The 24439-nt window shown below is 38.5% G+C and overlaps 1 protein-coding gene across 5 annotated transcripts in view; it reads left to right on the top strand.

Moving 5' to 3' along the window:
* Positions 1–878: 878 nt before the first annotated feature.
* Positions 879–24439, top strand: part of WWP1 (WW domain containing E3 ubiquitin protein ligase 1) — a 58637-nt gene continuing 35076 nt past the window's right edge. For 4 of the 5 annotated variants that reach the window (XM_021543176.2, XM_021543175.3, XM_077782996.1 and 1 more), the window contains exons 1-2: positions 879–1218; positions 23569–23659. In XM_021543176.2, the coding sequence (XP_021398851.1) occupies positions 23590–23659 (70 nt within the window). In that variant the 5' untranslated portion in view covers positions 879–1218; positions 23569–23589. The remainder of the gene's footprint in view (positions 1219–23568; positions 23660–24439) is intronic. The other variant, XM_077783005.1, reaches the window with a different exon arrangement.

The following is a 24439-nucleotide window of genomic DNA, read 5'->3' as shown; positions in this document are numbered from 1 at the left end:
GCTGCTTAAGGGTCTCATACTGTAAGCTTTTGTTCCTTTCAATTAACAGTAGTGCTGGACTTTCTGGGACAACCACTCAAAGGTCTTATGCCCGAAAGTTCGTGCTACCACTGCCTCCACACTCCACAGCCTTATGTTGTACGGCACGAAGACAAAGCTTCATTAGTCTTCAATGTAAGACACAACTTTAGCTCCACATACTTGTGCATATGTAGCTACTTTTGGGTTTGTAAATCCGCAGGGGAGGCCCGAGACTCCTGCCAGGGGAAAGCCGGCCCCGCGCCCGTGCCGGGGCTGCCGCCGGGCGGGCGGTGTCTCGCCCCGCAGCGGGGCCGCTCTGCGCCGCTGCCGAGGGCTGCGCAGAGCTGCCCTGCCGCCCCAGGACGGGAAGGGCTGCGTTACTCCGAGAGGGGGAAGAGGTTCCGCGGTGGAGGACGGGGACCGGCCGGGGGACGGTCTGTCACGGCGGCAGAGCTCCCGGCGGGGCACAGCAGCTCGCCCTGCCGGCACGGCCGGGGAGGAAGGGCGGGCGGCGCTGGAGGAGACACCCCCCGCCTTTATCGCTCGTACCGCACCGGGGTGTGCTGGCTCTCGGCGCCGCACAGGAGCCTTGTCGGGGGACAGCGACTCGCAGGAGCCCTCCTTATCCTGCCCCAGCAGGCTCCGTCCCACGGACCGTGGTCCGGGGCTGCAGCCCGGCCCCGCCTCCCCCAAAGTCGATTCTGTGCTCTCGGCTCTTCTCCCCGCCGCGGCGCCCGACTTGGTTCAGCCCGGGGCAGGCGCTAGGAATAAGCCCTGTCCCCTTTGAAGAGCCTCGGCTCAGGCTCGCCTCTCCCCTCCCACCGCCGCTGCGCAGTGCTCGGTCCCGACCGGGCCCTCCCGCCGGGGCGGCTCCAGCGGCTCCGGCTGCAGCTCCACAAGTTCCTGCTGCCCGTGCCCCGGGCGCGCGCACGAGGCTGGCCCGGCCGTCAGCGGCGCCCGGCGGGAGCAGCGGGAGCGGCGGCGGGAGCGGCGCCGGGAGGGGCGGGAGGAGCGGGAGGAGGGCTGTTGTGCGGAGCCGCCGATGCCGCTGTGAGATGGCATCATTCTGCGCGGCGGCGGCGGCGGAGCGCGGCGCGGAGGGGTGAGGAGCCGCCGCGGCGGCGAGGAAGCGAAGAAGAAGAAAAGGGTGGAAGGAAGGAGAAGGAGGCGGCGGCAGCTGTGAGGCTGCGAGCCACGGTGAGTAAGGGCACAAACCAGGCTGTGCCGCAGCCGCTTTGGTTTGCGGTCTCGTCCGGTGGAAACACGGCTGCCGTCCTCGCCGCCGCTCGGCCGTGGGCAGCCGGGGGGGTGGGCGCTGCACGGGTGCGATCTGCCCCTGTCACCGAGGGGCGGGGAGGAGGGGAATGGGCGTGGGGGCTAAAATGGCGAAGGGAGCCGTGGTGAGGTCTCGGTCGCTCCTTTCCGGCACTTGGACTCGTCGCACCCCTCGGGCTGTACTGGCGGGGGGCGGTGGCTGCTGCTTCTCCCCTCCCGATGCCCCACACGGTGTTCGGAGCATTGCTGCTTCCCTGCCGCCTCCCGCTCTGGCTCGCGTCTGGACAGGGCTGAGGGCCCCTGGGCCCGCACCTGGCGAGGGGAGGGAGGGTCGGGCTGTGGTGAGCCTGTGTCTCTGTGGGGCCGGGGGAGAGGGAGGGGGAGTGTCGCCGGTGTCCGGTGTCAGGCGAATAACCTTGTTTATTCCTGGCTACGGCCTTTGCGAGGGTGACGGCGAGCTGAGTCGTGACCTGTGTCAACGCTGAGTGGATTGCGAGAGGCTTTAGTGGCCAGGAGTCAGTGAGGCAGCTCCGCGGCCAGCCCTGGCTTATGTGCGGGCTGGAAGCAGAGGAGAAGGATTTTGTTACGTTTCTGTTCACCTTCCTTTGGCGAAGCCGGGGAGGGAGGAGGTGAGGAGCCGTGTCCCCTCCTCGGTGCGCTGCTGTCGCCCCTCACGGTGCCAGCGCAGGGAGCACGAGGTGTTCTCGGTCAGCGCTCAGGTTATAGGTGTCTGTTCGTCTCTCGGGGTCCCTGTGATGGGTGTTCGCCTGAGCAGACTGTGTGAATTGAAGACCTCAAAAGACGTGTTTGTGTCCTTTATCTTTGTTTATGTTGTTGCAAAATGTTACAACTCAGTGTGTTTATTTTCTTGATTTTATTTGTGATTGTCTTATTTTTGGAATGATACCAATTCTCATCCCAGTTTAACTGGGATGATCTAGCTCTGCTTCCAGATCTATAAATGTTTAAACTGTACATCAAAGAGAGAAAAGGCCTTTACACCGTCTAGTCATTTTAATGGGAGCTCTTCGATGTTTGGGTGAAACTGTAAAAAAAGGTATTCATAGTTCAGTTGCATTTTCACAGGGCAGCTGTATCTTATAAAAAGTAATCAGGATGCCATGGATTGAAAAAAAAACTCAGGTTGTGCAAGTTTAATAATACTGGTTTACTAGGAGATGCAATCACGGACTGCAGGTAGCTGTGTTATATATGGTCATACCTGTAAAAGACAGTATGATCTTCATAGTAATAAGTCTACTCTTAAAATTGGTATACTGGTTTAATATCTACAACATAGAAACAAATGGACTGATATTAGCTGTGATAATGCTTTGCTAACTTGAACTGGTTGTATATTCAAAAAAAAAAATTTCCGTACTGCCTTATCTGAATCGATGTTGGTCCAGATCTAAACTGAATAACTATTTCTGATCGATTTAAATACTAATAAAGATTAAATAAATTTACTTAGAGAAGAAAATCTGAGAATTTTTCATCCTTTTGAGAAAAATTTTGCAGCTGCAAAAGCACAATTTACTTGGATTCATGACTAAGATGCTTTTAAATGGGGCAACTAGAAATACTTTTTGTTGATGCTGCTTGTGAACTTGTGGGTTTAGAATTCCTGTATCACCTCTTCAGTGCGGATTTTGAGCTATATTTTAAAGGTCTAGTCCCGTAAGTGCTTCTAGCTTGTGAGCAGCTTAGTACTATCTGTGGACTTCCCCCAGTGACACTGTAGAATAATTCCCTTAAATACAAAATTATACTTGGACGCTTGAGAGCTTTGGGACTGATTTATTCTCTTGGTATGGGACACTTTGTTACCAAAAGAATACGGATTATTTTTGTTTGTAAAATAGTTTGCATTTGTTGCTAAATATCAGTAAAAAACCACTGTAAGCCAGTATGTTTTTGTTAAAGGGTTTTCAATAAAGTTTAAATAATCACTTTGCCTACAAGTGCTTCTTAAATCACAGGAATACTGATGGAGTTCAGAGCCAACCCCTTTTCTTGAGTCTGTGGAACCCTTGGAAGGAGTAATGTCTGCTAGTTTTACTGCTTTTCATCTTCCTTTTTATCTTTCAGTATGAAGTTGGAAATTTTGATAAGTTGGAATTTCTGCCCACTTCCCTGTTATTTTTCGTGAGAGAATGTGTGTGGGGAAAGAGATTCCTTCTGGGTTTTGGACAGGAAGAATCAGAAGTAAGGATCTACAACAGGGAGTTGGTATCACATTCAATTTCTTCATACTTCTTATGCTATTAAAACATTAAACTTAAAAACTAAGGTGCCGTGATTGGAAATATCACAACCTAAACCATGTCTGTTAATTGGAAATGGCTTCTCTTTATGCATTTAAAGCAAATACTCATTGTTAGCTTAAAAAAAATCCTGCAACCACAAAAAACCCCAAGTTCATTTTAGAATTGAGATAATGAAGTGTGAAGGCTAGGTGAGGTAATGGAGTGATAACCAATATAAGTGCTTGCTGCAAGCTGTCTTTAAGTGATTCTTTTAAGTTACTTTTAGCTATGTTAAAAAAATTCTTCCAAAGGACTGAAAAAGGAGTGAAGCTACTGATAAAAATGTTCTGTCTTTTAGGCAAGCCTTGTACTGCACTCGCCTGCTTCTGCAGAGTATAACATTCACCTGAATTAAAAAAAAAAACAAAAACAACCCCTCTGGCTCTGCCAGAAAATCAGTTGCATAGTGACTCAAAATCAGAAAAGCTGCTCCAGTGTGCCTGTAATAAAGTATGTAAACTGGGGCAGGATTCCCCAGTTTCTATGGTAGTGTCATATTAGCAAAAATCCTGTTATTTTTCCTGTCCTTGCGAAATTTGTAAACCAGAACTGCTGAACTCTTCCTTTGAATTCTGAGTTATGCAATGCATAGTGACACTCTTCTATATTCTTAGGTCTGTGCCCCAATGCAGGCTATAAGAGCTGGTTACATCCAAGTCCTTCTTTCAAAGTTTTTTTGCCATTGCATTAGTAGGCCACTTTCTGTGTTGGTGTTCATTCAGATTTACTGTAGTATGCTGAAATTCTTCTGTGGTTACATAAAGTGGCCATGGGTAAGGATCATTGGAAATACTGGAGGTGTCACCACTGTTTTCTTGAAGAAAAATAGTATAGCTGGAAAGAGAAATCTCCTCTACTTATCAGCAGGAGTTGGGAGTGTCCAGAAGAGGCATTCCAAAGGTTTGTTAAAAAGAAGTCTTAAGAGGGGTGCACCATCTTTCCCTGCCCTTCCACTCTCCCCTGTAGAACACTGACATGGCACAGTTTTTGCTGAAATTTACTATGATACCTTTAATAGAGTAAGAGGGAATTTTTTGTTTTTAATTGTTTTTTGTATGTGAAAGGCTCTAATTACTGCTGCTTACAGTATGTATGTGCTGTGTTTGAGGACCTGATAGTTCAATCAGAAGCGTATTTAAGTTTAGCTCTGTTTTCCAAGTGTAGTGTTGCTTTAGAGAGAAACACTGGAGCTTCCAGGGAAGCTGCCAGCTGTCAGAGTGGTTATAGGATGTCAGAATTGTTTACAGGGGAGAGTACTAGGGTTTTTTTGGTTTTGTTTTTGCCTTTTTAAAAAAAAATTTCTTAGCATTGCAGGGAAAGTATGTCAGGACAACCTTTAGGTTTCTTTTACATATAGGTCTACTAATTATTGCACATATAGTAAGAAGCGATTAGTCATTGCAGGTTTACATGACTGTTCTGCTGTAGTTCTGTAGCAACCTATGTATGACAAAGAAACAAATATATTTTGATTCCCTCTCCCCTTAGTCAGTCTTGAGGACTGTGTAAATTGTTAATCTGATGCATGGTTTGATAATTCAGTACTGTTAAAAAAGTCACTTTTAAAATCCTGTTAAAAGAGAGTATGGCTTTGGATTTAACTTATAAATTCTATGGATTTTGAAGAGTCAATTGAAATTTACTGAGCTGGTTGTGTTACTTTAGAATAGCTTTTGACTAAAATAAAATAATCAATAAAATTGGAGCGAAGCATGTGTTTAACAAAGCAGATTGTGTTCTTCGGTTTTTATTAACCACCATTTTTCTTTCCATTGGAGTATGTTAGATATGCTTATGTTCTGCTTTAAATGGCTAGCATCTGAGCATACTTAAATGTAACTGGTTCAAAACCTGAATACTTTTTTCTGAATAAAATTATCTGTTATACAGTAAGACAATCTCTTGATTTGTCTTATGTATAAATGGCATTGAGAATGCAAATGCATATTCGTAACTGACTACTCAAGCAGTTCAAACAGCATAGAAGTACTCCCATCTACTTCGATTCCATTAGGATTTTAGGCTTATTTTGTGCAGGATGTTGTCTTGAAGATAGAAGAAAGCAATTTAAATACTGATGAGAAGGGCAAGTCGGATTCTAAAGATAAGCAGCAAAATAATTCTTGTTTATGCATTTAAGTGTCTTCACCTTGCAGCCTGAAGTGGGCAGAGGAGAGCTCTCATCTGTGTTTCTGTGAGCACAGAGAGCAGTAAACAGGATACTGTGCACACACTTCTCATTACTGGGGTTTTTAACGCAGCTCTTTTGCTATAAGATCTGAATGGAGCTGGAGATTATCAGCAGAATCCTTTTTAAAAGGAAGCAACTAAAAAGTTTTATCTGTTCCTCATATAGGTGGGTGAAGAATATAAGAGGACTTTGGATTGTATGCACATTTCAAGGTAGCCAGAAATTTCTCAGTATAAATCAAATCAAATAGGTTGTAGTTTTAGAATTGGCTAAAGTAAACAGGAGAGATAAAGTTGATAATCTCTAAAATTGCACAATATGCTTTGGCATCAGAATTGAAAAAAATAACACATATCCAGTTTTGAAACAGAGTGCTGTGGTAGTTCTTGAGAAATTCAGAAAAACTTTTGTTTGTTGTTTATAAGGATGAAGTAAAACTGCTGAACAGATAATGATATCTTAGTCTTGAAAGCTGACCTTGTTTTTATTAACTGGTGTACCAAAATTACATACACAATTCTCTTTTGTATTTCCTAGCATCTGTGATGATGTAAATTATGTTTGTAAATTTAGCCATTAGAAAGCAAAATAAAATATAAGAGGAAAGCTCAATAGAAGATGAATAGTAGTAGGATTGGAAAACTTCCCTTTTCTCCTCAGGTTAGAAGTGTGGAAGCTGCTTCTTCTTAAATTTTAGTTCCCTTTTTTCCTGCATTCTTGGCACAATTTATTTTCCACTTCCAGCTATCTTTGTACAGTGTTATCTTTTTAAAAAACAATCACTTTTCTTACTCAGTAGTTGAAAAGATTCTGGGCTTAATAAAAAAGAAAGAAAAATATGTATTTTGATTTCAAGATGCCAGTTACAAGGACAGGAAAAAATCAGTTACTACTGAAAATCTGATGAAAGACTCATATCTGTATGTCATTCCAAAATAAAATAAATCCCTGGCTGAATGTCTTGCAAGAGACTGCTGACAAAACGTTGTCATGGGATAGTGAATTAGGCTGCATTGTTAAGGGAGTAGATATGGGAAAGAAAACTATTTTGAATCTTAGTTCATAATGTGATGAAAAAGTCTTCTGCTAATGAACTGACAAAATCTTTAGGTAGTGAAGTATTTATTGAATAGTGAAAGTTGAACCTTCAGATGGAAATAACAGTGGGTAGTATAATATTTGGTGATAGGTACATTTTTTGTGTTAACATAGGAGACCTAATGTGTGTTGGGAAGAGTAGCTAAAACTATTCCTCAAAATGAGGTGTAATGAAGTATTTGGTAAGAAGAACCAAAGAAAAACCAAAAAGAACCATAGTTAAGAATTGTTTTACAAAAATGTCCTGTCAGGAACGGAGTAAAAATCTAAATGTTGGAATGTATTCAGAATATAACATATATGAGCTTACACACCATTTTTATATTACTTACATAGGCATATTTGTTACTATTCTATGGTAAATGGTTTTGGGAATTGTCCAGATATTTTACAAATGAACTGTTGGGTTTCTTTGTTATTTGTATTCAGTGTTTGATCAGGAAAATATAACTGATTGAGGAGAAAACTATCAGAATAGTACTGCTTTTGTGCAATTAAAATGAAAAATGTTGTTAATTTTTGGCATTAAATAAAAGTGTAGAGAGGCCTCTAGCACAGGCCTACTGAACCCTAAATATTAAATATATTAAATACAGCTTTCAGTCCATGCTTTTAATCCTGTGTCATACAACTAAACAAAGAGGTGTTAGAGCACACTTTGAAAAGTTGTGGAAGGTAGTCTATCAAGAAGTAATTCTTACACAATTTGGTTGTGATTGACTGATGTATGATTCAAAATAAGGAATAAACAGGCAAGGAGAAAATCAATTGTTAAGAAATAGGGATTTTAATAAAAAAGATAATACAGATTGTACTTTAGTACATAAAATAAATGAATTTTAAAATACTTTCAAAGAGCAAGTATTCTAGACTATACTCTAGACTGCCCACTGTAGCCTTTTTTTGTTACAGTTTGGTTTGGTTTTTTTTTTTTTGAATATAACTGTCAGGGACAGCCTACTTTCAGAGTTGGTTGCTGTTCTTGTTTCTTGTATAAATCTGTAGTGCTGGTTGCTTCAGTTTCAAAGCTTTAAAGGCTATAAGAAATCAAAAATCATTAAATAAATCTTTATTAGCAGAGACATATCCTTTGGGCTTATTTTCCTGCATATTTGGACATTTTGTATTTCAAGACCTCCCTTACAACAGAGGGGAACTAAGAAAATTTTTCCAGATGTTTAATGACACTCCACAGCTTAAAAACTGGTGTTTCTAAAGGGTGATATAGAAGATGTAGGAATAGACTAAAGAATAAAACAGACAATGTCATCATGCCACTGTTTCTGTGCACAGTGCATTCCTAGCTTGAATGAATGCTTTTTTCAACTTTTGGTATTTTTTCAACTTTTCCATGTTCTGCCCTGTCTTGAAAGCTGTACAGTACAAATGGGGAAGGCACAGTTGTACTGTGTCCAAGAAAGGACAGCAAGAGGAAGAGAGATTCATATGGATGAAGACTAAGAGAATGACTAAGCATTTTTAATGCTCTTGAGGCCTGTGTGTTGAGCATATCTTGCAAATGTATATTTTGTGGGTAAAGGATGGTGGAGATGCTTGTCTCGCCTTTAATATCAACCCCACAAGTCCCTTGAAAATCAACCTGAATTAGAGAATAACTTTGACATCCTTCAGTGGGAAGCTGGTCTTTTCTTTGCACTTTTTGTGGCTGCCTGGTTTCAAGGGAGTGTTGTTCTCAAGAATAATCTGTTAATAATTTTAAGTTTTATAACTTAGTCTTTGCTTTTCTCTAGAAAGGATACTGACCTTCGTGAGAGTGTGTTTTCATTCACTGTTGCTTTTGTAATGATGTGTTAAACTTAATATGCAGAGTATTATTGTGGTTCAGTATGGGCCCTTGAGAAGTCAAACTTTGGGCCCTTCTGGTAAGACCTGTGTTTTATTAATTTTCAGGTTCTCGACTTGTGATTTTTTTTTTTTTTTTTTTTTGTAGTTAAATTCTGGAATCAGATTAACTCAGACCAGAATTGAATTGGAAAATAATTAGCAGAAACAGGCAACTCTTTGTTTTAAGATGTGAGAATTATTCATCAGCTTAGAGCCTTGATAAGGATCAGGTTGAATTCTCTTATCACTGTAGAGACTGAAGGGCTATTTTTGAAAAAGTAAATGCTTGGCTGAATGCTCTCAGGTAGCAATAGGTAAGATTAGTGCAGTCTGTGACTGGAAGTAGGACAGACATGTTTTAGTGTTTTAACACTGCTGAGATTGACAGCTGGAAAGAGCCTTGCATAGCACTTTTAAAATATCAAATATTCAGAGAAAAGAGAGTGAGAACATGCAGTGAATTCTACTTATACCTCTTTGAGCTATTTTTTGCGATAAAGTTACTGGTGAGAGGTGGATCACATCAAATGTCTTACTGACAAAAATTGTGCAAAACCCTTTCTGCCACTTTCTCATAACACTAAGTAGGCTTCTCTTCCCCTCTTTGAATTGCTGTTTTTTTGTGACTTACCAAAACAATGGGGAGGGTGGGAAATTATTTTGTGGAGCAGTAATAATGTATTTCCCATTATTGATATTCCTTAGTCACCTTTTTTCATGTCCCATAAAAGCATAGTGGGGGGATGTAACAGTAACAGCAGCACTCTCGGTTAACATCTTTAAAGTTGTTCCATGTTTGCTAATTTTGCTATGGCTGCAGTAGAGATGTGTTTACACCAGTGAAAGCTATCGTAATTAATAAGGTGGTGCTGACAGACACAAATTCCTGTGAGTGGATTTTGTAAGCTATCTGAGCACTCTTGGTATGTGCTCAGACTCTGCCTGTTCAGAAGCTCATACTTCTCCATTTTACATGTGGTGAAAATAGGTTACCTATGTAGTTCAATAGGGAAGTACTTGTATACCTTTACCTAGGGGTTAAAGTTTTCTGTTGGCAGTGTAGGTACACTAAAATCTGCCCATATTTTAACAATCTATCTTAATATATTGCTCTATTGCTCTTGATACAAGTCTGATGAGCAATTATTTAGGATTCTCTATAACAGATGACAACCCAGAAAGGCTTGTGTAGCTAGCATGTTCTGGCAGATGTGAGAACTATTCAGCTAAATATTAGAATTAAGGAGAAAATATTCTTCCCTGATTTCTTGACATACGTGTTGGCCTTTAACTGTCATTGTTCTGTTCAAGGAACCTGGAAGTTGTTTACTCTGTTTGTTGCACTGTGTGTATTTTTTTAGCTATAACACAGAGGAGGCATTGTAGTATTTTTCATTTTTTGGCATTGTAGTAGGACCTAGAAGCATCTTTGTGATTAAGATTTGCAAGTAATGCATCCTGTAAATATTTTGCTGTAAGTTGCTCTCTAGCAGTGGAGCTAGGTTCCATACAGACTAGTTACTATTCTTTGCTTCATGTGTGTTCTAGACCCTTCTTAGTTGTAGTAAAAAAGGCACTATGCACTGCTGCAGCTCAGACTGATTCAGAACTTTCTGAAGTGTTTGTGTAGCTTTTAAGTCAGGCAGTGTAGAGAGCTTGAACTCATGCTGCAGTCTTTGCTCAGCAAGCACATGAAATTGTGTCTCCTCTGCTACGCTGTTGAACTTTGTGAAACTCATGGGTTGTTTCAGAAGATAGTACTTCTCAGTTTATTTTAACTGGATCTGGTGGTGAACAGATTCACTTAGAGGGATGGAGATGAAAGGAAGAGGGGGAAGAGGCAGGTGGTCAGTATGAATCATGCATGTGATGTTTGGTTGGGAAAACAAGGCTAAAAAGGTCCAAGTATAAGGCAAAGCAGAACAGGCAGATGTGTGCAGTGGAATCATAGTCATTTGTCTGAGCCTCTTGCATAACACTCAAAAATAAAGCTTTTGGTAAACTTCTGTAATTGTACTATATTTTTTCTTAGACCCTTATATGAGGCTGGTTATATATTATAGATAATGCACAGATCAATTCTAAATACAATAATATTTATATCAGACCCAGTGTGAAGAATGCTAGAATTTGTCCTAAGGAGGAGTAGAGAGCATGACTTATGAGGAGCAGCTCAGGATACTATGTCTGCTTAGCTTGGAGAAGGTGAAATGTAGAGATGATGTCATTGCTGTCTAAAACTCCCTTATGACAGGGAACAGATAAGGAGGTGCTGATCTTCTGGTGTCCAGTGATAGGAGGTGAGGGAATTGCTTAAAACTGTTTTGGTTTGGTTGGTTAATAAGAAATTCTCTGCTGAATCATGGAATGGCGTATGTTGGAAAGGATCTCAAAAGTGGGGTCAAACACTGGAACAAGCTCCCCAGGGAATTGGTCATGGCACCAAGCTGTCAGTTTGCAAGAATAAAATAGAATACAGTATTGCAATTAGCAGGGACCTACCGTGATCCCCTAGTCCGCCTGCCTGGGCAGTTCAGGGCTGACAGCAAGGTAAACTATGTTGTTAAGGGCACTGTCTGAATATCTCTTAAACACTGACAGGCCTGGGGCATAGACCACCAGTCTGAGAAACCTGTTACAGTGTTTGACCACCTTCTCAGTGAGGAAGTACTTTCTTAGGTCAGGTTTGAACTTCCCCTGACTCAATGTTGAACCATTCCTACGTGACCTATCACTAAATGACCTGGAGGGGAGATTAGTGCCTCCCTCCCCAGTTTCCAATCAGCAGACTTGCTACTGGTATATTCAACTCCAGTATCCAGATCACTGATACAAATATTGAACAGGACTGGCCCTGGAACTGAGCCTTGAGGAACAGCACTGGGAGAGGTCACCAGTCAGATGTAGTCCCATTTGGTACAACCCTTTGAGCTCTGCCCTTCAGACAGCACTTCACTGAGCATACCATGAACCTGCTTATCCCACAGTTGGGCAACTTGACCAAGGAAGGATGTTGTGAGGAACAGTATCAAAAGCCTTGCTAAAATCCAGAACTATATCTGTCATCTTCCCTTCATCCACAAGGTCAGTGGCCTTATCCTAGAAGGATATAAAATTAAACAGGATCATTTCATGATCACAGCTGCCAAGACAGCAACCTACTGTCACATCCCCCACGAGTCCTTTTGTATTCACAAATAGCAAGTCTGGGAGGGCATCTCTTCTAGTTGGCTCACTGAGTACCTGTAACAAGATGTTACCTCCTACAGACTTCAAGACCTCATCGCAGTGGTATGTTGTTCCTGATATTAATTGAAATCTTTTATAAGGGCAAGGGCTACAAATTCATGGGTTTCCCCTAAATTGCCTTGAGAATAATTCATCAATGTCTCATCAATGGCTGGGGTATCAGTTGTAGACACCTACTGCAACAACTCCTTTTCTTCCATACCCCTAATCCTCCCTCAGGGGCTCTCAATCACTAACTGTAAGGCTGTGCAATCAAACCCTTGCTTTCAAACGGAGCAATTCCTCCACCTTGACTGCTCTGCCCATTGCTCCTGAACAGCCTGTAGCACTCCATCCCAGTGCTCCAGCCATGAGACTCATCCAACCAAGTGTTACAAACACCAGTAACATCACAGTCCTGGGAACTGACCAGTCCATCCTGTTCAGGAAGCATTCAGACGGTGCTCTGAGATACTTTTAACTTTATGTTAAAAGATGTTTTATGTTGCACTGTGTGGAGTCAGGAGTTGGATAGGATGATCCTCAGGGGTTTCTTCCATCTCAGGATGTCCTGTGTTTTAAGAAGAGTTACAGTTTGCTTTCCAGTTCAGTTCTGTCTCTGTGCTGCAGGGTTGGCAACTTGGAACTTAGTAACAAAATATTTACGATGTATCAGGGACATTGAAGTATCTCTGGAGAAGTGTGGGTTTACTGTCAGGGAAAACTAGTGCTTTGTCTTACTGTCAAGGCCTCATAAACCTTGGAGGAGGGGAGTGCTGAAGCTGAAATTCTACTTCTGTGAAAATAGATGCTAAGGAAGCCACTACTCTGTCTATACCCACCAGTATGTGCTGTGGCCTTGGCAAAAAGATGAGACATTAAATGCTTCTATATTCTGGCTTCTATGTTCTGGCTGGTCTGAAGATTTACTCCCAAAATTATGTTGATGAAACAGAAAGCATGATAATATTCTCATAGTATTCATTTGTTTCGTTGAAGTACTAAAACAAATGTGGGTCCTTTTCCAGGCTTCTCAAGTAATTCTCATGTTTTTGGGTAATACTTGTAAACTTAGATAAAGGAATGAGGGATATTTTAAGTTGAAGATGGTTTTGGTAGTACTTTTGAATTTTAACAGGAGAAGCAAAACATTCTGCTGGCAGAATAATTCTGGGGGTCCTGGTGGACATGAAGTTGAACATGATGCAGCAGTATGCCGTGGGGGCAAAGAGGGTGACTGGTTCCTGGGCTGCTTTAGACAAAGAATCTTTATCATGTTGAGGGAGGTGGTCCTTCCCTTTTATTCAGCACTGGTGATGGGGCGACACCTGGAGTGCTGTGCCCAGTACTGGGCTACTCAGTACAAAGTAGACATGGATGTGCTGGAGAGAGTTTAACTCAAGGCCATCAAGATAATTAAGACACTGGAACACCTGAAAAAAAAAAGTTTCCAATATTCGCTATTAGCAGAACATATGTCCTTCAGTTATAAATGTTTCGAACAGTACATTTCACTGCCCTTTCAGGTTTCAGTTCTGTTTGTATAGATAATATTTATGTGCTATGGAATAGTTTTTTCAATTTTTTTTAACATACATATTTTAAACTCATCAATACCTAAGGAACTGGAAAAACTATTAGTAAGAAGTAAGTACTAAAGGGATCTGAAGGAATCTTATGATCTTGATAAGTATCTAACTATTCTGTTAAATAGTTTCAAGTTGTTAGCTTTTCATTTTTATAAACTATCCTAGATTTTTATTTAAGGTAGAAACCTGTATTTCAGTTCATCAGTATTTGTCTGACTCAAGCAGTAAGTTGTTGCTCAACAAATGATGGTCTTTACTACAATCTTGTCCTAGAATACTGTCACTGTGTGTTTCCATTGTGTGAGAAGTAAAATCAGTTCTCTTAGCATTATTTTATATGATCAGGAAAAAAAGGATTTCCATTCCTAGTATTTTCTAAGCTACTGAACAATGACTTAAGTTAATATTTATAATACTTGTACAAAGGGTATCTCATAGGTGAGAAGACTGTTCACCACTACTCAGTGCATCTTACAAATTTGCTGGCTAATTATTAAACTTACTCTATGGTTCTGAATACATTTAGTACCATCTTTTGCATTCACTTTGAGCACAGAACTCTTGCTTAAATTGTTTTCACAGGGATTTTGAAAGTTAATAATCTTTCCTTCATTGAGCCTACTGTCACATAAGTTTGGATTTGTAATATTTCAGGTTCTTTAGCTTAATGCATAATTTTAAGACATAGGTAGAAAACCTGATTGTAAGCATGCATGCTACTTTGTTCTATTATTAAATATTTTTTTATTTTGTAACATATGGCCTTCATGTGTACTTTTGTGTTGAATAATTAAAATATCTCCCAGAAAAATTTTAAATTATGTAGGTATAAAATGCAAAGAGAAGAATATACTTAGGACTGAAGTTTAAAGGTAGTAAAGGTGAAAACAACAACAACAACAAAAAAGAGGTTTAAAACCAGGAAATGTTTAAATTCATGCAGATGAAAAGGTATGGGAATTGGCTGCTTGGGGCAAAAACAGTATACCAGAAGGTGTGGAACTTGGTTTAATCTGTGAAAAAAAAAAAAAAAAAACAACCAAAAACCCAAAACATTTCAATGTCATATAAACATCTAGATTATTAAATTAACTTGAAATAATCTAAAATTTTCAGGTTAAGGCATCCAGATTAGAAATCAAAGGTTAGTGTTTGTGTTAACTTGGACTTTGCTTTTCTCTCATATGTCTAGTAGGAGTCACACTGTTTACTGGGCTTTGCTGCTGAACCAGTTCTTTCAGCATATCTGTAAGAATGACAAGAAACCCACCTGCTGCTTAATGGTGCTTCATTACTCCATAGTTCTTGTTCAATTCATTTACTTAATTTCAATTAACTGAAGCTTGTCAAGGCTTTTATTTGACATTGAAAAAAATCTCTTTGATATTTTTGCAACTTCTAATAATTTTAAGTGTGACTTATTGCCTGCTTAACTATTACAATATGTTACAGCTATATATATGCTTTTAAAAGTCCTTGCCAGCTAGAAAGATGTGTAATGTAAAATAATTAAAATGATAGCATAGCTAGGCAATATTTTTCTTTTCTTAAAGTTTGTTCTTGTGTTCAAAAAATTTTGGTTCCTTAAGAGTGAGTGTAACAGAGTGCATATGTGAAAGAGTTCTTCTAATTGGCTCAAGTATGTCAAGGTAACATTTTGCCAGCTTTATTTTAAGTTGACATTCTATTGAAAGGAATCAAACCAGCAAATATTTTCATTAAGTGTATAAGATGTCCATGAATATAGCTTTTTACTGGAAGCTAATGTTCACAGGAATAAGGTTGTTTTTTCTTCCCCCCCTTCCCCCATACACCAATTAATTGCTGATTAATTAAAGCTAATACCTTAGCATTAGCTTAGCTTAATTAAAGCTAATACCTACATGATGTCTTGTCTGTGTCCCTAGTCCATTGTACCTAAATCAAAATATGTATTGGGCTTCACTGTATATTCCTGGTTACTGTATATTTGTTCAGTAAATAGAGTAGAACTGTGGACATTCTGAATTGGCCTGAAGTAGTAAATCTTAGAGGAAGAGAGCATCTCAAATGGAGGAATAGACATGAGATTTTTGTGAAGAACACATTAATTTTGTCTTCAACATGAAGCAAATGTTAAGTGGGTCTCAGAAGGCCCTACTGGGGTTTGTGGAAGACATCTCTTACTGATAAGTATTTCCCTTTCTTCTTAAAGTGGCACTTGGTTTTTGTGGTAAGTTTTGTGGCATTTAAGGAAAGAAAAAATTAAGTTCTCTATTTGCCTATGTGCAAATATTACTGTAATTTTGACTTCTGCTGATTAGAGCTATCCATATAGGGAATGCCAAGTCTTTGATTTTTTTTTTTTTTTTTTTTTTTTGTTAGTGTTATAGAGGGCAAGAAGAATTGTAGAAATGACTCTACTGTCCTGCTCAGTGTAAGAAAGGCCAACACATTTTTGGGTCTGCAGATATTTCTCCATATCTATTTCAGATCTGGTTTCTGTTTGTGCATATCAAATTACTGAGGTTCAAAGTTTCCTATGGCAAAAGGTGAAATCCTTCATTTTAAAAATGATAATAGAGTTACTGTTTCTCTCTGGAAGTAATACAGTTTTGGTTCTTTTTTTCAAAAAACCCAGTTAATTAGACATGTGTTCAATTAGCTGTGACAAAATCATCCGTATTTTTAATGTTGATAAATAGTGAAATGGACTTTTCAATCAGAATTGTGGTGAATAAAAATTCTGGATTTTGAAAGTCTTAATGGAAAGAATTTGATTAAGAAACTTACTTGTGTCTGACATAAGACATTTCTTTCCTTTTTTTTTTCTTCTTATTTTTACATTGAGAAACTTGCTTCTGACCCTATACTTGCTGATTTTCAGCAGTGTGGTAACTCTCTTCCCCCACCCCAGCCTTGTTTCTTTGGTGGAAGAAGAGCACCTGGAGGCAGGACTAGAAGTGTGGATGATTTTCTATGCTACCCAACAAAGTGGAACAACTGTCTTTTCCCAAAAGATGCTCACACAAGTTGCTTTATCGCCCTGCATGCTCTACCATGGGCAGAGTTTCCCTAGAATCTTTCCTTCCTATACCTCTATTCAGAATATCAGAGCAGCTACACTACAGAAATTCTGACCTACAGCCTCCTGAAGTCACTGTTCACTTCTCCAACCTTTAGCATTAAATGATCTTTTTACATTAATGAATTAAAGTGGAAAAAAAATTAACTGTTTTCTGTGATGGGAATTTTCATATGTTATGAAGTGATACCACAGGTGATTGGACCATACTATGTTGGTACTTTTTTTTGTTTGTCTTCTTCCTAGCTTAATTCTTGTGGTATCATATGATTAAGGAAATGGCTTTCTCTCTTGGTGGGTGTACTCTTTTATATCTGAGTGCCTTGATTCTTCATTAAGTATCTCCTCAATTACTGGTTCACAGAATCAGGCAATTTATAAATGTATGTTTGCTGCTCCAATGATACTTCTTAACTTTCAGCTTTACAAGAAATACCTGCACTAGATGCACTCATTTCCAAATGAGTAATGCAATTTAAAATATACCCACTTAAATCCTATGAATAAATAATTATTTTACTAATGAATGAAAAACAAATAAACGAAATATTCACTGTTGTTGTTCTCTTTGATTTCTGATGTTTTAATAGCATGTTTTGATTTGGAGAGTATTGTTCACAGAAGTGTAAATTTTATAAATGTTGTTATTGTTAATGAGACTTGACTTCCATGAATTAGGAAATGATTGTTTAATTTTTAAAATAGACTTCTATGTTGTCCATTTCCATTTTTGCTTGTGCCTTGTCCTAATCAATCTGTAATTACCCAAAATAATATATACAAATGAAGTAATATTAAAATATTAGCTGTAGGAGTTACTAACTAGATTGTACTCTTCCAGTTGATGCAGCAGTTATGTATGATGAGGGTGGTTTAGAGAGGTGGGTTGTGATCACTATGGTCTTCATGGGGCTCTCCAGAGTCTCTCAGTGAATTTTTGTTCTCCAGGAATTCTGAGGCTGGGGGTGGTATTTTTATGTGTTGATGAAACAGTTCTGAAAGTAAAGCTTCACATACTTCAGACCAATGAAGTTCAACCGAGAGCTTGAATAGAGAGGTGTAGCAAGTTCATATTTGGGAATGTGTGGTGATTGTAGCCCTGTCAGAATTAATCCCCTCATTTTCAGGACGATTATAACTACAAAGATGGTGACTTACATTGCTGTATGTAATCCTCTTTTTAAGATTATGTAAAGATAACCTCAAACATTTTAACCCTTAATTGATGTATTCAAGAGCCAAACTGGACATTTATTTTGAGACAAGAAAAAGGGATTTAGGGATGAGGAAAAAAAAGTTTATCCATGATGCAAAAAAACAGTAAATAGTGTGCCCCTATGACAGTGTTCCCATGTCCATTAGTGGTAAAAACTTGCATTATTTGAAATACGGCTTCTAAAATTGTTCAGTTAAAAAATCCTTGTCTTTCAGTGTTTCTTCATCTGTTTTTCTTTCTTGTGGAGACTTTTTTGTAAATTACATCAAGAAAATACAGGTATTTTACTTTTGACATTACTCTGGATGTGAAAGCTACTCAGTGCTCCTAATGAGTATTTTCACTTTGCTTGATCTAATTGCCATCCCATGCATTTCTGCAGATCAGACAATGTGATTTAGTTGAAATTTTGTTTATTTTTGGCTGTGCAGATATAATTTCTTCTGGCTCATCAAGACAGGAGGTTGCTAGTCCTTAAAACTTTCAGATTTTCAGTATTGGAAGAATCCCTACTAGAATTTTCAGAAATCTTCCTCAGCTTATAAAAGGTTTTACTTCTAGTAAAGTAAAAAAATGATGGTAGTCCCATCTTCATGTAAGTCTATCAGTTCTTCTACTTATGTGACTTCTTTATTGTCCCTGCTTAGTTTCATTCTGTATATTAGTGGTCTCTCTGCAGAAGCCTTGCTCCTCAGAAACCTGAGATTTTTGGGAACATTTATGTCAACACTCTTTACTTCCAGTCTTTGTTAATTTGGACTGCTCTTTCATGGTCTATTATCCCAGGAGAGCTTTTTGGGTCTTTTTCTTGAGTATGACAATCCATACTGGTACCTTACAAATGTCAATAATACTGTTTTTGTCAGCACTGCAAACAGTTCCTGTGATAGAGTTCTTGTCTGCTGTCTCACCTCACCTCTGCCCCCTGCCATGTCTGTACCAGTAATTTTTCTGTCAAAGGTTGAAGGGCCAAGTTTTGAATTATGGTTTTCTTTTTCAGTTGTGCAGCAGAATTTGTCATATGTTCAGACCAGCCTTCAGGGACTAACAGATGTTCAAAATTCTAGATAAAATTTTTCATCTTGTACAGTCTAGTTTGGCTGACTTCTCTTCTTGAAGGCTTTGTTTGCCTGGCGTAAAAGCATGTTTGACTGGAAGTGCATATGACCCAATGTGCATCAGGCAGTAAAGACTCTTTTGTTATTTTTTTCAATATTAATGTTAGAGTGGCTTTTTGGATCTTGAACGAAAATTACAAACATTGTCATGTGAGCAGGCTGTGTTCTGAAAGAACCAGCCTTCATCTGAGCTGATTAGGCAATAACCTGTTAATTTAAAAATGTCAGTAGCTGAGTTAGTGATGAAAATAACTGATGACTGAAGCCTTAAATAAATTTAATGTTTCCTTTCTTCTTAATTCCTAACCAGTTCTTGATTTCTAATCAGTTAAGAAAGGATGAGTGGGCTGCAGCTGTTAGAATCTTTGGAACATGATAAAAACAGTTCAGCTCGGTTCAGTAAAGCACTTCTCAATATAAACTATGACACAAAACTTTATGTATTGTTGGTAAAACCCTATGTTTATTTTTAAAAGTTTAAATGCTTTTTAAAAAACTTTCTGTATTTTAGTGTGTTTTTCTAAATAGTATTTGACATGCATGCCAGTATTTTGTTTACAACACCCTGAAAATGTGAACTGTAATCACTGCTTAGGTGTAAATGCACCTAAGTGTACCATATTGGCAAGAATATAAAATAGATTTATGTTATAGAATGATGTTAATTCAACAGTCAGAACAGAACATCAGGGGCCTCTTGTTGTGGGTTGCAGTCATGCGGTTACAGCCCCTCAGCCAACCCCAAACCTAACTTTGTTTCATCTCCATCAGCTATTGAGATCTCCCTCACAATGCAATAATTTCTCCCAGGCATTGTGGTAATTTTTTCTTTCAAGGGGAGAGATGCAAAGCTAAGTGTAGTGAATTCTTGCTTCCCTGTTATCAGAAGATTGACAAACGTGTTTGCCAACTGCAGTTAGCAGCATAGTAGCTAGCAGAGCCAGAAACTCAGGTTTGGACAGGTGGTATTACTTACAGATAAATCAACACATGAAGTCTGAGGCGATTGTACAATGAACTGTCTATTTGAGTGTTCTGACACTATTTATTTATTTATTTCTGTATTTATTTAGCTTTGCACATCTTTGATGTGAAGTTAAAAAAAGCACAAAACTCATCCAACCAACCAAATAAAAAACAACCACCCCCCAGCATTTTATATCTACATAGGTTAAACAGTTGAAGGAAAGAAACAATCATAATTTGTCATTTACAGAAGTATGCCTAAAGTAGTTTTTTAATGTATATATAGAACTAGACTGGAGATCTTAGTTTCTTGGGAAGAATTTTAATTCAAGTGAATGAATTGAATGTGTTGCTTGAATGTGTTGCTTTTATGACATTTTCCATATCAGTGGCCTCCAAAGTCAGGTGTAGAAGACCATCCAGTGGAATGTGTGAAGAAGATCTAGGACTTATATTTCACCTGAAAAATAAGAAAGAAATTAAGCTTTATTTAGTGTTGACACTGGCACCCTCTGTAGATCTGTATGTTGGATAGTCCTGTGACACACTTGGTTCATAAAGTGTCCTGAAGACAGATTTAGTATTCCACAGTATGATGGGGTCACAGTAACACCTTCATTTGTTCATTCACTTCTAGTGTATTGTGATTGGAGGCAGTTTACTTGTGCCCAGTTAGGAGGATTTATGGATTATAATATTATATTTAGTTTTTACTAACCAAACCCTCACAAAATAGGCAAATGGCTTAAAAAAATTCCTGTAAAGAGACCACAGATTGAAGATAATACTAATAATATGAATGATAGGAACATGGCAGAGCTGATGCTTCTTCTACTCCTAGCGTGAGCTCTTGGTCAGATGTATTATGAGATAAAACCATTGGCAATTACAGGCGACAAAAAGTCAGCCAAAACTATTTGGTTTGTCAAGAATGGTATTTCAAATACGGATGTACATCCGCTATTGGAAATGATGAACGTTGTTTCTTGAGGTATCAGCTGATGATAGTATGAAGCCATCACAATTAGCAAGGCATTTAAAAACTAAGCATCCAAAACATGAAGACAAACATCTGCAGTTTTTTTCAGCAATGTTGAAGTCAATGCTGTACTCAATCCAAGACTTTACAAGATATTGCTAAACTTAGTGATAGATCATTAGAAGCCTATTTTGAAATTTCTCAGTAGCAGAAGACACAGATATTGTTGGGGAAGCATTTCATCTTCCTGCAGTAGTATAAATGTCTGAAATAATACATGGTAAACAATGTGGTGACAAACTAAAACACATTCTTTTGTCAGCAGATACTGTTGGAAGATGTCTGGAAAACATTGCCAAAGTTCTGAAGAAATAAATACCAGAAAAAATTACACAGTGGGAGAGGCTTGCTCTACAGACACTTAGATGAAAGTATAGGTATTTGTGGTGTGGCTCAACTTACTGTAATTGCTAGATTCTGGGTCCATAATGAAATTCACAAAGAACTAAGTCATTAGGTAAAGATGTACCAGACAAGAGACATTCTGAAACATAAATTCTAAACAGTGTCGTCTTAAATAACAGCATTTTTGAAATGGAAAAACTGTACAAAAGTAACCACAGATGGAGTGGCTTCTTTGACCAAAGTAAAAAAGGTTCTTGGCTAAGGTTCCAAGTTGAGCACAACTTGCGGAATTCATTCACTGCATCATGCACAGGCAAGCAACAAGGAAGTTGGAGCCTAAGTGCACAAAGTGCTGCAGGATGTCATTATTGTGGTTCATTGTATGAAAACAAAACCTTTAAATAGTAGAGTATCTAATATAATCTATAATAACACTGGGTGTGGCCAGGAAGATCTTGTGTATTGTGCAGAGGATCACTAGTTATCATGGCAAAGTGGTTAGAAGAGTTGTAAAACTTGAAGATTAATTACATGTTTTATCTCACAAAAAGACAAGTGTTACGAATTTCCTGACATGTTTAGTTAGTCAGCAGTATGCTGACTATCAGTTATTTTCAAAAAAATAAAGACACTTAAGACACCCTCACTTGAAGGTCAAAACGGTATTTTAATAAGCAAGAAGCCTATTGCTTTTTGAAATAAACCAATGCAATGGCGAAAGCATTTTGAAAATGGATATTTTGAAATGTTTCCTTGTGTGATTTTTGTTGCCAGAAAAGATGTGTCATCTGTAAAACCTTCTGTATTTGTACACTTAAACTTGGAAGCAGAATTTCGTTATTTGCTTAAAAGTCTTCCCAGATAAGAGTTTCAGAATCTGAAAATTTGATAAAAGTATAAAATGCACCTTCCATTGGTTTGCAATAACAAGTGATTGATATCAGGGAAGATGGAAGTTTACTGGCCAAATTTCAAGAAAAATCTTTGCATAATTAGTGGATGGAGATGCAAAATGAGTGTCATGATTTAGAAAGTGTAGCCAGTGATGCAGTTTGATTTGGATGTGCATATATTTGTAAATTGTGTTTTCCAGCTATGACAGCCAATAAACTGAATTTAAAACTAGGCCTTGAAATCACTGTATTACAAAGTGCTGAGTCAGCATTTTAGAAAATGCTGAAGCGTATTCAGTCACAAGGCTCTCAAAAAAAACACCCTTTTTTTTTTTTTAAGAGCAAAAGGTTTTTTTACCATTAAAAACATTTTAAAATACTGTTTATTTCATCTTCATCTCATCCTTTGAAATTTCTGGTTTTATATGTTGTAATATACACAGAGTGTATTAGTAAAGCAGTACATATATTTAATTTATAAATAAATACACATGTATTGGCGGTATGCACTCAAAATTTTTGTACTTTTAAAAGTGCATGATCAAAGAGGTTTGGTGATGCTCTTCCCTTATTGTTATTGAAACCAATTGTGTTCACAGAAACAAATATGTGGAAGTTCATACAGATCAGGGAAAGTCTATTTTACACGTATATATTCTTTTCTCATGAAAAGTGGTTGTCTGATAGAAACAGAATGTTTTACTTCTAGATGTGAGTCAGGTGTAATTCAGGAGGACAGCAGTGATGCTGTGTGCATGTGTATGTGCTGGGGTGCCCCAGCTGGAATCCGACACACTCAGTTTTAGTTGCTGAGTGGTGAGGTGGGGTGTCCTTGTAAAGTGCTTCCTGTCTCAATAGATAAGGGAAGTGATTTGTGGGTGGACAGCAGTGGGGCAGGACACTGGTGGCAAATGTAGGGATAGAATGCAAACATTTGTCTGAATCACTCTCGTTACTGCTTGAGTGTATTGTTCTGGTGACAGCATGATTTTCAAGCATGTAAATATTTCAAATGTTTTGTTCAGTTGAAGTTGTTGGTGCTTAGCTTATCTGAAATCAGACCATAAGTATATTTTCTAGAGAGAGAATTATTGATACATCACAGCTGCATTTCTATTCTTGCCTTACACAGTTGTTCTAAGCTATGTAAATATATATGTTATTGAAGTGTCTTGGCATCCTTAGAGGTGTAATGTGGGACAAATTTCCAAAGTGACTGCTTTTTTTTATCTGCTGTTATGAAATAATGTATTCTGCTGTACCTAAATAATATTTGGTAACTTCTTGATTAGTTGAACATTTTATTTAATAGCTGTAGCTGACATGCAAAGAGAAGTACTTTTTAATAAGCTATTTGTTTGCTTTTTTTAGGCTGAAGCCTAAACCTCTGACATGGCCACAGCCTCACCAAGATCTGATACAAGTCACAGCTGTAATGGAAGATTACAGATGCAAGTAACAGGCAAGTAGTGATTTGTATCATAGAGACTTTTATAGGAAAATATATGTATTCTACAAAAGCAATCCTGGAAGTGAGTGAAAAATGAAATAGTTTAATATCTTAATTAATGATCTGAATGTTACAGTTAATAATGTGACTATAATATATGTAGATGATTTGAGGTTAAATAGAGATTATACAGTGAGTTGCATGATAGGGTTTAATAAGTCTTCAAAATAAAAAAGAAAAAGTTTTCCTAGCAACAGTACAGACAATTGAAAGAAGTTTTGCTTGGGAACAAGTGGTTAATGACATGTATTCTGAAGAGGGAACACATATTATTGAAATTCTAGGAAAAAGGTTGGTGGTTGTAGTGAACCCCAAGCTGAAAATGGGTACAATGGAAGCTGGAGAACTGGAGGAGATCACAAAATTTGCTAGCCCTTCAGAAGTTTAAGTTCTTTGATTACATATCAGGTAAATATTTGTTAAATATAATATCCTTAGGGCCACAGGTTAGACTTAACAGACATATGGAATAACTTAGGTTGGAAGGGACCTTTGGTGATTCCCTAGTCCACTCTGATGAAAGCAGGGCTACCTTTGAAGCTGGATCAGGTTGCTCATCCAGTTGAATTTTCAATATCTCAAAGTCTGTAGATTACCAGCTTTCCTTGTGATAAGCCATGTCACTTTAAATGTTTTTCTTTCTTTCCAGTTACAATTTGCTATGTTGTCTCTTTTTTCCTTTTGCTCTGCTAGTTGTCATAGTCTGAAGCAGAAATAAGCCATCCCAGTATC

The sequence above is a fragment of the Lonchura striata genome, chromosome 1 (assembly GCF_046129695.1).
Source record: "Lonchura striata isolate bLonStr1 chromosome 1, bLonStr1.mat, whole genome shotgun sequence".
NCBI classification, from domain to species: domain Eukaryota; kingdom Metazoa; phylum Chordata; class Aves; order Passeriformes; family Estrildidae; genus Lonchura; species Lonchura striata.
This window is presented reverse-complemented; position numbering and strand designations above follow the sequence as displayed.